The 14,006-nt window shown below is 39.4% G+C and overlaps 1 protein-coding gene across 1 annotated transcript in view; it reads left to right on the top strand.

Annotated features, from left to right (window-relative positions):
• The window catches only part of spns2 (SPNS lysolipid transporter 2, sphingosine-1-phosphate), a 76,625-nt gene extending 63,063 nt beyond the window's left edge, over positions 1-13,562 (top strand). Inside the window, exons 9-13 of the mRNA XM_053618742.1 lie at positions 227-292; positions 837-935; positions 4,862-5,025; positions 7,827-7,863; positions 10,486-13,562. Of these exons, the coding sequence (XP_053474717.1) occupies positions 227-292; positions 837-935; positions 4,862-5,025; positions 7,827-7,863; positions 10,486-10,497 (378 nt within the window). The 3' untranslated portion in view covers positions 10,498-13,562. The remainder of the gene's footprint in view (positions 1-226; positions 293-836; positions 936-4,861; positions 5,026-7,826; positions 7,864-10,485) is intronic.
• The last annotated feature ends 444 nt before the right edge of the window (positions 13,563-14,006 follow it).

Raw genomic sequence — 14,006 nt, 5'->3', positions numbered from 1 at the left:
GTTTCCAAATAATGCAGCCACAGCATAATTACACGTTTTCATATTCCGAAAATGTTTTCCTTTTTTAATTTGGTGAACGAGAGTAACTAGTTTCATCTTTGACCTACAGTGACCTGACCTAAGGACTTTTTCAAATGAAGGGAATTTTTAAATGTTTTTTATTTTGTGTGTGTGTACTGTACGTGAGGAAGTAAATGATGATTAACACATATTCCCTCCCTCATAGATCTGCATCTTCATAGGAGAGACGCTACTCTTCTTGAACTGGGCCATAACAGCGGACATTTTAATGGTACGTACGCAAGCCTGTTTTTATCTTCTGTTACTGATACAAATCTGGTCATCTTTTGGGGTATGTGTCTCATTTGGACTGCATGCGTGACTGTAAGGAGGGTCGCTATGGGCTGGGTGGGGTCCAAGGCATAATTGCAGCATCTGATTGCGCGTAATTTGAACTGTGCTTGCGGAAAATGAAATGGAATAACAATCAAGAAGAGAGGTCATGTTTTATGTCGGGGTGAAGGAAGTGAAGAATCGACTGAGGAACCAGAGGGAGGAAGAGAGAGAGAGACAGAGAAAGATAATTAAGGTGGCTGACCTAAATAAAATAGGACTTCCTGCAAATTGCAGAGACCAGCTGACTCCAGTCTGCTGAATGTGTGTGTGTGTGTGTGTGTGTGTGTGTGGACAGAGAGGTGCTAACACTTTACAGCACACTTAGGCTCTACTCATCTTCTGGAATTTTTATATTTCACTTCTGGATGGATTGATAATATTACCCACTGACCTCTTGACCTGTACTATTTTGTCTCTCTTCCCTTTATTTCTCTCTGCAGTATGTTGTCATACCGACCAGAAGAGCCACTGCAGTCGCCTTTCAGAGCTTCACGTCCCATTTATTAGGGGATGCAGGGAGTCCGTATCTCATTGGCCTGGTAAGAATCTCCCACACTTACTATACACACACAATGAATCTTTAGGTGTGTCTCAATCAGCTTCCTAGGTCGTGAATCAGTATATCGTGCACACGAACTTGGGTGCTGGTAAGGACCCTGCCTCACTACACATACACATCATCAGGTCCGATATCTTTCTGACATTATATGTCATGTAAATTTGTTAGCTTAATCACACGCGTTTCTCACATGGTACTTGAAGCAGGATTGTAGGCTAGCTAGGGGATTTTTAAAAATCACTAAACACTTAAAAGTCAAACAAACCGTATACACAACATCAAATATAGTTAGAAATCGCTAACGTAAGTATTCGATTGAAGCTACTGACATTTGTAGACAACGTTGGCTGAGAGCTCGTCTGCCATTTTTTCCGACCTGAGAGGCTTCAGAAAATATGACGTCATTGCCAGTAAGGGAACATAGTGAGCATCGATGCTCCCTAGTTTTTGCAGTACACTGTGGGATTGCTTTAGGGAATGAACGTTCCAGTGCACTGGAAGGATTTTGTGATTGAGACAGCCTTTAAAATGGCCGACTCCCTGATCAGTGCCCTGACTACTGAACTAGGGAGCTGATTATGATGCACCCTTTATAAAAGATTCTACACTCCTTCCCACACAAACCTGCCCCCATGCGCTGAAAAACTCTGATCGATCACATGTAAATTACATCAGGGCTAGTGCAGCAATGCAGTAGTGCAGTGGTTTTCAATCCAAGCACATGCTCTATACATTATTGCGCTTTCCCTGTTAAAAGGAATGTACTGTAAAGAGAGCACATGTAGTTTATTACTTTCCACCCCTGCACATGAACCATTAAATTACTAGAATACAAAACAAACAAATTTGTAATGACGGGGAAATGCAGATAAGAGACGATGAGAAGCTTATCCTTAGCTTGTGATAGACTTTCCAGATGCTTGTTCACAGGTCTGTATAGTCCCAGTGCACATGAGCACCTTAAAGTGCATCTGTGTGGAGAGTTTTAAAAGGAAATGCTTTAAAGGAAAGGTTGCTCAACAGGAGTACGGGTTCCCATCTTATGCACCGGAGTGCAAGTTCTCATTCCAGTAATCCCCCCTCCCATGCAGATTCAGCTTTTGTAAATGCCATTTACTGGCACGTTCAAGGACATAAAAACACAACGGTTCACTTTCGCCATTTTGACCACCGATGTAAGACAATAGGTCCTCAGACGAGCCATGATTTTCATGCCCAGTACCATTATGTTTAACTTGCTATCAAAGGAAAAATGTGTTCTGGAAAGAAAGTACAATTAAGGCAGCTACTCCAAAACAAATGGAACTGGTAAACTGGTACTTACACTAGAACAGGAAAAAAAAAAAAAAAACGCCACAGCATTGAGCCAGACTTCCCTTCGACTGCTGTTTGGCGTACCTGGCATTCTGCGGAGGAATGCTGAAAGCTTTTCCAAGTTTAACAGCAAATCCTGTATGTGTTCTTTGACTAGTTCGTAACCCCTGCCAATAATGCTATTTACCTGAGAGCTGTCCTTAAGGTCAGGGCTATTGTTCTTCTGAAATTCTTTCTAATCCAAACAATAATCTGCATCTGCATACTGGATTTTTACACAGTTTCTCTAAAGATGTAGGAAATAACGTAAATGAATGAAACACTGCCATGAATATAAACTGTCTCATTTTATACTCTCATTATCCAACCGCCCTCCAGTCACACACACACACTCAGACACACACACACACGCACAGACACACAAACCCTCAGGTGAGTCTGACCTGCCTATAATAAGCGGTTTGTACAACACAATCTCTCAATCATAGTATAATATTGGAATTACTCTAGCATGTAAGCCTTGGGGGATTCTTCAGCGTTTATATTTAACCAGGCCTTTGGCTTGCTAATCCTTAAATGCCGAGCCACCGCCTCTAGCCCATTCTCCTCTGATAGAAAGTTTTATTACATAGTAAGAGTTAGCATGTTGAGACTTTATAATGTGTGGTGCTATGACAAGTCCAAAGACTACATTTGTATAGAAAGCACGCGCATTAATTAGGAAATGAGACTCATTATGTGCTTAAACAGTCTTGTTCTAGTACAAATGAACAATTAGCCACACTTGATGATGAAAGATTTTTATCAAAGCCTGAAATCATGCACAGCTTCCCTGTGGGAAACCATTTTTTTTTTTTTTTTTAAAGTCTAAAAATAACAAAAGTAGATGAACGAGTGTTAGACGAACATTTATTATGCGTTAATTTAGAAATCGGGACAAATCTACTCTAAAGTTGGCAGGTCTGATTTGACATATTTGGAATGCAGACATCTTCTACAGTGTCTGTAGAAAAGAAAAAAAAGGTTGTCTACAAAAAAACAAAAAAACAAAACATTGGATCACCCCAGAATCACACTGGCACTTTTGGAAGCAAGTTTTGTGTGGATGAAAACTCCATCATAAGCCCGTGATCCAGGACATGTTGGTTAAGGCTGATTCCGTAAAATTCTCTCTCTCCCCTCAGATAAGGTCGCATGGTCATGGCTAGCGGTGCAAAGGAAAGCTTTACACATGTCAGCCCTGCTAGTGGTCGGAAAGCATCCCACGTCAAATATGACTCAGCTATTTCACACCAAAGTCTAACATGGTGGTGTGAAATGAACAGTGACGCACAGAATTCACAAAATGCTCCAGGCTATGGACAACAAATTGCAAAGACTTGAGAAAACCACACTGGCGTGATCAGATCTTAACGACCGCATGGTAATTCTTCAAGATGAAGAGCGGAGAGACGAAAGATTCTTTTATACACCGAAGGCTCTTGAAGAATTCTTAGCCTTTAGAGCATTGAAAAACCTGTGAGGTTTGTGGAGAACATTTACAGTACGGAAAAGTTGATCAAAAAGACCAAATATAAACAATGATACATTTCACTTGGTGAGAAATATATGCCTCATGCCTCATTTGTGATACCTGCTTAAATGCAACAAATGGCTTTGGGCTTAGTGGGTGGCAGTGTAATAATGTCAGCTATCTACAATAATCTACCACAAAAGAACGTTATTTTAAAATATAGTTATACACGCCATGCATAATCTCAGAATCTCACCCTATCCTTCTTGACCTTTAAAAACGGCTGACAGCTAATGTGATTTGGCGGCGTGCTTAATTTCCAAAAGAATGCATACTTATTTCTAAGTGCATTCTGAACTTCACTTGTCAGCACCCCCTTTTAGACTCAGCGGTCCTTCGCATCCCTGTGGGAGACGTATTTCAGCGCTGATGCTAGCGGATTAGCGGAACAGGTTGTACGGAGTGCATGGGGGTGAGAGGATTCTCAGTAGCACTCCTTAGCATCATTTTGCTAATGATGAAACATGTGAGCGGTCAGTGTAACAAAGCAGACGCATGTTCCTTAATGCATTTGCATGATTAAAGAGGCCAAAACATCCTTAAACATGCGTATGTAAGCATTTCCTACAGACTTGTGCTTTCATACCATGGAAACTGACATCTTGGATCATTATATTCACAAAAATGCCTTTAGTGTAAGAAGGAAAAGAATGGGTTAATGTGTCAAAATTTCGATTTATAGAGGAACTGAGCATTTAAACAGAGGCTTTGCGCAGACAATCCACACTCTAATCAATATCGTAATCGTGTTTGTGTAACCTTGTTATTGATTAAAGGATGTGTTTGTGACACTCACCTATTATCAGCTATTAATCATTGTCTAAGCCAATTCTATACAAGGATATTGCACTTACATTCTTAAAGAATTACAAACACACTTCAGTCCATGGAAACCATATTTGGGAGTCACCTTTAAGGATGATTGGCTGCCTGCTATGCCATTGTTTTCTAAAGTATATGCTTCGTGTGTGGGTGTTTGTGTGTGTGTGTGTGTGTGTGTGCGTGTGTATCTTCCTAAGATATCAGACGCTCTGCAGGAGAGCTACGCAACATCAGTGCTTTGGCAGTTCCTGAGCTTAGGCTACGCCCTCATGCTCTGCCCCTTCGTTATTGTCCTTGGGGGGATGTTCTTCCTCGCCACAGCCCTCTTCTTTCTAGACGACCGGGAAAAAGCAGAGAAACAGTGAGTGCCTGGCTTTTAAATTATAAATGTGTTAATACAAATGTTATTTCAACATGACACTTGATGCACACATTTTTTTTCCCATCCCACTGAATTTTATCCAAGCACTGAAAAGCGAAGGGGTAATTTTTCATTATCATCACATAATGGGAGTCTAGAAAAATGGCTGTTGCTATGGCGATTATGGTGATCTTGGCAGTGCTTGTACACTGGTGAATGGCCTCAGGTGGAGGAGCTAATCCAAGAGGATGAACGAGTGGGAAAACGGGATGAGGATGAGATTAAAATCTGCCTCTATCTAAACAAAGAGCTTTCTGCAGCACAGATGACAGACTGCAGAAATCCCAGAATAATAACCTATGCTGCGCTATAGTTTTAGAAGTCGGTATGTTAACAAGGACAAATGTCAGTTTAAGGCATATTACCAGTAATCAGCTTCCACCGGTCAGAAAATCACACGTCTGATCTCAGGCTCATGCACTGGGAATTTCATTATGTCTAGTAAAACAAGAATCGTGGAGAAAGAGCTGTAAGTCAGCGAAAATGCAGTGCTGACTAAAGCTATTCTTACAGTACACAATATCACAATCCACTGCTTGTTCACTTAGATCATACATTGAAAGCTACAGCTTGTGATGTTTACAGTCGAATAAAAATGGCGCATTGCAAAAACACATCCTTAAAAACCTGGAAGCATCCTAGTGCCTTAAAAGGCAAAGACAAACAGAAATTCAGAACCCTCAGTACAACATTCAGATACTTTCTATTATCAAGCAAGCTTCCTGTTTTTGCTTCCGTTTAGAAATGATTTCCTTCCAGTCTGGTTGGAGACATTTTTAGGCGGGGTGGCATTCTTACCGTCTGTGGCCGTCTATGGACTCCCTGAAGGCCAGGACTCATAACTTTCCCATGCTGGGATTCGTTTTTACTTGGGCTTAAACCAATGTAACTAATCAGGCAAAATCAGTACTCCAGCTAATTTGTAGTGACAACTCAGTATTGAGTAGTGTCTCGCGCAGGCGTTATATATGATAAATTCCAAGTTACTGTATACAGTTACATCAGCTTTTCATATATTTTATTAGCTCAATCAATATATTTTGCCCTTACATATTAAGTGGATGTTCATACTATATAAATACCTTGATATTGATATTCCCTTAATATAGATTATAAACCTTGTACAGCTGCAAGATGTGACCATTAGAAGTTAACGACTCCCACAGCACCTTCCGTAACACTCCTCCTGCGGTCTGTGTATTACCACATCATTGTGCAGTGTGGGTTAGTGGCTCGACTGCATTGCATCCTGTGTATTAACCGCATTAACCTTTGTGACATTCAGGAACAGATAGTACTCGATGTACAGTGTAGAGCAGGGCACACTTCCTGAGAATTATGCATGTTCTGAGGAACTCTAATACAGTAGCACTGGCGTTCAAAGATAAGCGTTCTTAAGCTGTTCGTCGACAGGGGCGTTTAAAAATAATCACTTCTTTTGTAAGACATTAAACAGAGAACCTAACCAAACTAAAAGCTTTCAGTCAAAGGATTTGGGGAATAAAGGGTACCACTATTGTACTTTTAAGGGCATGTTTCTATTGTGACTAAAATGTCCCTGTACAGTACTTTTATATCAGGGAGAATAAACAGGACAACAAGAACATGCTGTTTTGCAAAAAAAAAATAAATAAATAAAAATGCCATGACCTTTCATAATCCCCTCCCAGGAAAACACTTTACGAATGAAAAATACAGTATATGGCAGATCAGAATCAGTTTACTAATAGGACTCATAAAAACAACTGTGCTTGGTCAAGACTGTAGTCTATGATTCACAAATATCTCTTATAGGACTTAAAACAGTTCAGTCTGCTGTCCTTGGTGACCCCCAATCTCTATATATACATATATATATAAAAGGCCAAGTAGAAGAATGAACAGCATTCACCCGAACGACGGCATCTATTTCTGTGCCTCCTACCCTGTGACTTATTATTTCTTGGTTTTAGTCTTTTTTTGGCTGAAAGGAAGCCATTTATAGAACAAAGTAAGACACAGATTGCTCACAGATGCACTCACAGTCACGTAGACGCGCACACACACACACACACACACACACAAATATATGTGTGAGGTTCATCCGTCCAATCAGTTTTGCTGCCGTGGCATCATTAAGTGCACTGAAGGGCTCAAGGGCACAGCATGTACAGTATATGGGCATAACTTACCTACGAGATACAGCAGATAGAACAAATGTGAGTCGTTATCACATTAATTTTAAACAAAACATGTCTCTTATAAAAATAAAGAAATATCAGGAGTTTGTCTGAGATACGAATGAATTCTGTTGAAGCTGTAGTAGTAGTAACTTTTAAACGTGTGGTGGATGGGTTGAAAGAACAGCTTGCTTTATCATCAGAACTTCAAACATTGATGATGCCACATCTATCTGTGGCCAGTAGTCTAGAGAGCACTTAAAATTGCACTCTGACTAGGATGGAGGGCATACTCTCTCTCTCTCTCCATTGTCAATCAGAGTGACGATAGCGGATGAGAGGGTGGATCCTCGGAGTGTGTTATGCTTCCCTGTAATGCAACATGAGGAGGTTGGATTCATGTCACAGAGGAAGCAAGTGTTTGCCCCACTCTTCCAGGTGGTAGCTGTCATGTGATCGGGTAGGATTAGCTAGTGGGTGGGAATTGACCAAGCCAAATTGGGGAGAAAATAGACGAAAAGAAATTGTGTGTAATGGTTATCTGTCATATCTCCTCATATCTTCTATCTTTTGTTTCTCAAGGACGAAGCAGCTCTCCCGATCGCTGTCTGCAGTAAAGGTAAGACAAAGTCAAATTGCACTTCACTGAGTCACTTAATTTGTTTCTAAAAGCTTTCAGAGTCATTTTCTAAGGCAGTGTGTCATTTCGTTGGCATTTAAGCCGAGAGACCGTTATTTGATTTTAAAACTTTACTGAGAAGAGAATAATAAAGACTCTCTGTATGTTTGCTGCAATGAAGGAATAGAATAGAATTGAATACAGTTGAAGCATAATGAGATTGATCTCAGTTCTCACATCTATTATGTGTAATACACGGGCCAAGCTGATATCTAGCACCCTTTCATGAGCACATTCCTGCCCTTCCTCCTCCTCTTATCAGCCTTACACACTCACACTTCGCTCGTGCCAGCGCGTGTAATTGCCTGAACCCCGCTTGCCTAAAAAGAAAAAAAAAAAGGGGGGGGGTTGAGGAAGAAAACAAAACATATTGCAGGCAGGGAACAAGCCACGTCAAGCTTTCCAGAGTTATAGACCTTTACAATGGGTGTTTGGGTGTACCCAACTAAAAATAACAAAATCAGCGCCTGGAGAGAGTTACAGAGGTGGCTTTCTGTTTTTAATGTTGTTGTGACGCCGCTTTGGAAGGTTATCGTGTTGAGGAAAGGCAATGCGATGGTATGCACACGACCAACTCTTGTGTTTGTCCAGATTCCTGTTGGCTGGAATGACGCACATTTTCTTAATGAATAAATGGCATGTGATTTTCAGATATGCATGCATATAGATGCGAGCCTTTGCTTTGCTGAAACCAGCAGCAGGGCCTGACCCCATGATCTCCTCACTTCCAGCCAAGTTTACAGCATATCACAATATTCATACTTCCCATCTGGACACATAACTAATTAAAAGTCGATTAAAAGCCATGCTGATTGAGAGGTTAAACTCATTCGCTAATTAGAATAAACATGGTAATAATATCGATACAGACTCAACCATGAAGATCAACACAACCTTCCACAAACAGAAAATCTAGCCGTTATTTCCAATTGATGTTTGACTAACAAGATGCCATTACTACGATAAACAATTGAATTATGGTATTTCTCTGCATTGGTGGCTCAAATTGTCATTTTTTTTTCTTCTCATTAATGATTTGCATAGTATTAAGGTGCTTTGTGTAGAGATCACCAGATATCCATTGGCAACCTTTACATTAACTCTTGCAGATGATGCAACGAGAAGCAAGAATGGCATTTTAAAGGGAAAGTCAAAGACAAGTGGAAAGCTGTGCCATTTGCTGAAGCTATTTGCTGAAATGGCAGTGCTGAAATTATTAGCCTTTTACTGGTGCAAACCTAGACAGAGATCAGATAAACCCAGATCCAATTAAATATCTCTCTTGTGACCTGATCCAGGGCAAGACAGCAAGTCTCAGGACACTTAGTCTCTCAGGAGAGCCCTTAACTGAGGTTATCTTATATGCTGTGGTGTAAGGGCAATGCTTTTGAGTTCTATTCAGTACAACTGAACTAGCAGATGGACAAGTATTTTACAGAGCACAAATTGGGAAACTGATCGACATAACCTTCTATGAGGCATCACTTTTAAGTTAAGAAATGTCCTCACAACATAATTCAAACCATTAAATTCCTTATAAGCATAGTCATAATACTGAAAAGTATGCATAACTGTGCTGCATATCTGTAGAGCTGCTGCAGTGATATGGTGGTTATTATTTTTTTTATTTATTAAGGTGTGGCCACAAATGAATATATTAAGCCCAGGTTTCCTGAGGTCTGTTTCGTGATCACAAAAAAACTTAACTCATGGCGACTACTAAATTTTAACAAGAGTGAGTCAAAGAAATCGGCGCCTGACTCATTTTAAATGATCGATAAGTGATTAACGAGACCTAAGCATGGAGATGTTTGATAAAATTACACTTTACGTCACTCATTGAGCGACGCATGAAGACATACTGGAGTCGCTGTCACTGCAACACCTCACCTGAAATTATGACATTCCACAAAAGAGTCACCTAAGAGACGCTGTACTTTTCAGGTGCATATATAAGTGAATTTTCACCCTTTCAGTGTTGACAAAGAGGGAATGAAATGAATTCCAGAGACAATAGTCTTTGTAATTTAATGCAATTAAGGGAAATTGAACACACGAGTGCATTATTGCTTTAAATCCCATAATCCAATGTTAAAGCAAATTTGGCTGAACCAGTAATTTCATTAAAATAGTGTCTGTTGGTGTGTATTCACTTGGGGGATATTATACTGAAAACAATAGAGCTCTTGGCCCAAAGCTGTAACTCGTGTCTAGTTCCAGCCAGTTTATTGAAGCTGAAAATGTACATTGTTACAAGCATAATGAGATAAAAGCTCCTAAAAAAAAAGCTTGACTTATTAAACATTGTGGATAGGGAAAAAGAAAACAGAGCACTTGTGTGTTCTTCTAATAATGGCAATACTAGTAAAAGTATAATATTAGAAGATCAGTGAGTGTATGGCTTGAAAAGGAGTTTTGGGTGCTGTTTTGTCAGCGTGACCCATAAGCAACAGAAGACAGATGGCACGGTGGCTTCGAAGTGATAATTGCATGAGAACATCCTGTTGGGAAGCCACTCACTCACTCACTCACTCACTCACTCACTCTTTCTCTATTTCATAGGTCACCAAGTGATAGAAGGTCTGGAGTGGGAGGATTGAGAGCGAGCCGAGGAGTGGGCGAGATGAACAGAAGGGAGGTGGAGAGAGAGGGGAGAAAAAAAAGTAGCTAACCCGCTCGAAACATATGCTGCACATCACCATCATCACCGTCGTCGGTCATCATCTTCACTCTTGCCATGCTCTTCATGTCTGTTGGGTGGAAGCTGAACTTGCTTTGCTGCATAGACACGATCACGTCCCACCAAGCAAGTGAAGCAATGCTGGCAAGTCAGCCATCCTGCAGCTGGTGGGCAGCTCTCAAATCAACATGTAAAGGCCAGTAGGGATTTCGGGAGGGTTGAAAGAGGGGCTTAATAATCCCCTTAGTGCCATACTACTGAACATGAACACGCACTCTGTCCTGTCACGCTGCCTGTCAATCTGCACCAAGTGCCATAGCATCACATTCCCACAACTGACCACGCCTACAGCCAAACGGAGCTCACTGATTGGTTGTGTAAATACGGAAATGAAGGAATCATTGTCATCTAGTGGAAACGGCTGTATGGTTTATCCTGCCTTAATAACGTTGGCATGGACAGAAGTCTGGTCTCTGGTCATCTTCTTTATGTCTGTTCTTTTTCCTTACATCTTTCTTTGTCTTAGCACTTACTATTTTAATGCCATGCCAGTCAAATGATGCAATCAGACTACATACTCACCTATGATATATTTGCGCTATCATTTTCATATGTTCATATATAGGAAACCCATGGTGTTTCACAGAGGTTGCTGGGTTTAAAAAAAAAAATGAAATGCCGTTAAATGTAGAGAATCACTGGAGTGTAAATATGAACTATCCATCAGAACTTTGCAAATCTGCTTATTTTTGTCAGACTTCCTACCATCCACACCTCAAATAACATGCCAAGGATTTTAAAAAAGGGAACAATAACAAGTGGGAAAAGTCTTTAGTGGCTTGTGATAATGATTTTCTTTGAAGGATTCTTTACAAGGTGCCAGCTCACTCCATGGAAAAAGAAGCAGAGGATAAGATTTAACAAGCACCGGTGTGTGAGAATAGTCGTCTTTGTATGCTGGGTTCCAATATTCCTTCAGAAGATATACCTTTCTGAATGTGAGCACGAGATAGCTCGAATAGTGATACGTCTAACTTTGTCAAACAGCTACTGAAACCCATCCAAGAAAAAAAAGGTTAGGTTGAATTTGTTGGGGGTTTTATTTAAAGCGAATATATTACCTTTGGGTTATTTATGATTAGAAAAAAGAAGGTGTTAACCACTTCATGTCGTTATGGCCATATTACGAGAGACCTTAACAAAACTATTACGAACAGGTCAAAGTTTGGGATTTAGTTTTTTAACAGGGTGACACTTGTTGCTAAAATATACGTTTCATAGATAGTGGACATTTTTTTAAATGTTTGAAACGCTACCAAGTAGACATGACTAATTAAGTATTTGTATAAATTAGGAAAAGCACTTTGCTTTTAAAGACGTCCTAGGTAAGGGGAAAAAAAAGAATGAAAACCTACAAAGAGTTTACCGTTTTTATTGTGAAATTATATATTATTGCTGTTTCTCAAACGATTTGTAAATACAGTTTGTTGTAAAATATGCAATTTCCTAAAATCCACTTAACCTTTCCAGAAAGGAAAAGCTTTGATAAGAAGCAATGATTTCTATATTTTCACGCCGAGTTCAGTTGCCGTTTTAATCATTAGGTGTTTTAATTTTAGCGCATATGACTCACAAGAAACCTTTCACCAAATGGAAATGATCGGCCTTTGAAGCTGTTGTATAGTGTAGACGTCCTCTCAAAAAATAAAAATAAAAAAGAGGAGAGGTTCAGCCTTTTTTCACATTGAAAAAAGCACCTTGCATATATATTGAAGTGTCATTTATTCCGGAAGAGACAAAAAACAACAACAAAAAAACAACACACAAACAACAACAACAACAAAAAAACAAAAACGCTGTATTATGAAGGTCTGACTCATCACTGGGACTGCAGGACACCATGTTTATTTCTCTGAGCTTTCATCATGCCAGGTGAAAAGCTATCTGAATGTGATTCTATCCGATCCAATGTGTTTACACATGCAAATTCATTTTAATTAAGCTTTTTGTATTCTTCTTTTAAAGGATGTCTTTTTTTCCCTGTTCTTTTTACAAATGTTAGTTTTATATATGATATTGCTATAAAAAAATAGACAATTATGCAGTGATTTTAATATATTGTAAACTAGCTTTGATGCAAGGTATTTATTTTTCATTTTATGTATTAGCATTTTTAAGAAATCTCTACAAATGGACAAGAAGCTTCTGGAGATTGTGATTTTTACTCTCCATTTTGTCGTTATTAGTGAAAAAGCCTGGATAGTTCATCATCTCAAGGAACTGTGCTCATTCATACTCATGCACACACACACACACACACACGCACGCACGCACACGCACACCAGCTTATGCACACATACCAAACAACAGCACAGCATGAATTTACAGTACACCCAAGTCCTCCTAGACCAATCAAATGTCACTTTTTATTTATGCGTTTTGCACATTTGGGTGTGTTCAGGGTTATTTCCTCCCACCAATCCAATAGTTGTACACTGTCATTATGTGCTATAGAGACTGTACCTATTTAGTCACATTACATATTCAAGCTACATGTTTATTCATGTTTAATTTTGTTTTTGTTTATTAGATGATCTACAGGCTTGAGAATGACGATGCCAAAATATAATCACCATCAACGACATACAATATCTGTTTTATGTTTTTTTTTTTACAAGATCACTTTAATCAAAGAGTCATGGAGTTGATGGTGTGTATCGAGAATGTGTTCTTTCTTGTCATACAAGAGTCATGTAAAAAGAAACCTGTTTCTGATGTCGAGCAGAAACTTAAAGGGAATTTTATTTTTAAGCGCAAGCGTGGTTGAGGAGAACAAAAAAAAAAGTCCAATGAAACACTATTATTACTATATAGTAACTGTGATGCTCCAGCAGGAGTGATATGAGATGTAAACATATATGTAAGTCATGAAAATAAACTTATTTAATCAAACCATGAAGGGTTGTCTGTTTTTTTTTTTTTTCTCATCTTGTTGAAATCCAGGATGTAAATAAAGCTGTGCACAGATCATTTAGTCCTTATTGAAATGCACATTCCAAATTTGGAATGAGGAGAAGACTAAATGACACAAACTGAGCCATATTTATAAAGAAAAATCAAGTCAATAATCTTGGGCAGAACATCCGATCTAGGGGACTTGATAGAAAGGGTGCATGCATGAATGGACCCTAATGTGAAAAGTGCATACTGCAAATACCTGAGAAGGAAGAATGGAGACTTTCACAGGGTCAGAACAGAAGCGTTCCTCTTCTTCATGCCTCCAAACAGAGAGGTGGAGAGGGACTGAATTTTCATCAGGCAATGAAAGAGTCAATCCGGAAGTTGGGGGACCTGAATGAAATCCTACATTGTGGAGAAATTTGTTCTGCTCCTCAGTTGCCCA

The sequence above is a fragment of the Ictalurus furcatus genome, chromosome 28 (genome assembly GCF_023375685.1).
Source record: "Ictalurus furcatus strain D&B chromosome 28, Billie_1.0, whole genome shotgun sequence".
NCBI lineage: Eukaryota > Metazoa > Chordata > Actinopteri > Siluriformes > Ictaluridae > Ictalurus > Ictalurus furcatus.
The sequence above is the reverse complement of the archived record's forward strand: the minus strand, read 5'-3'. Positions and strand labels throughout refer to the sequence as shown.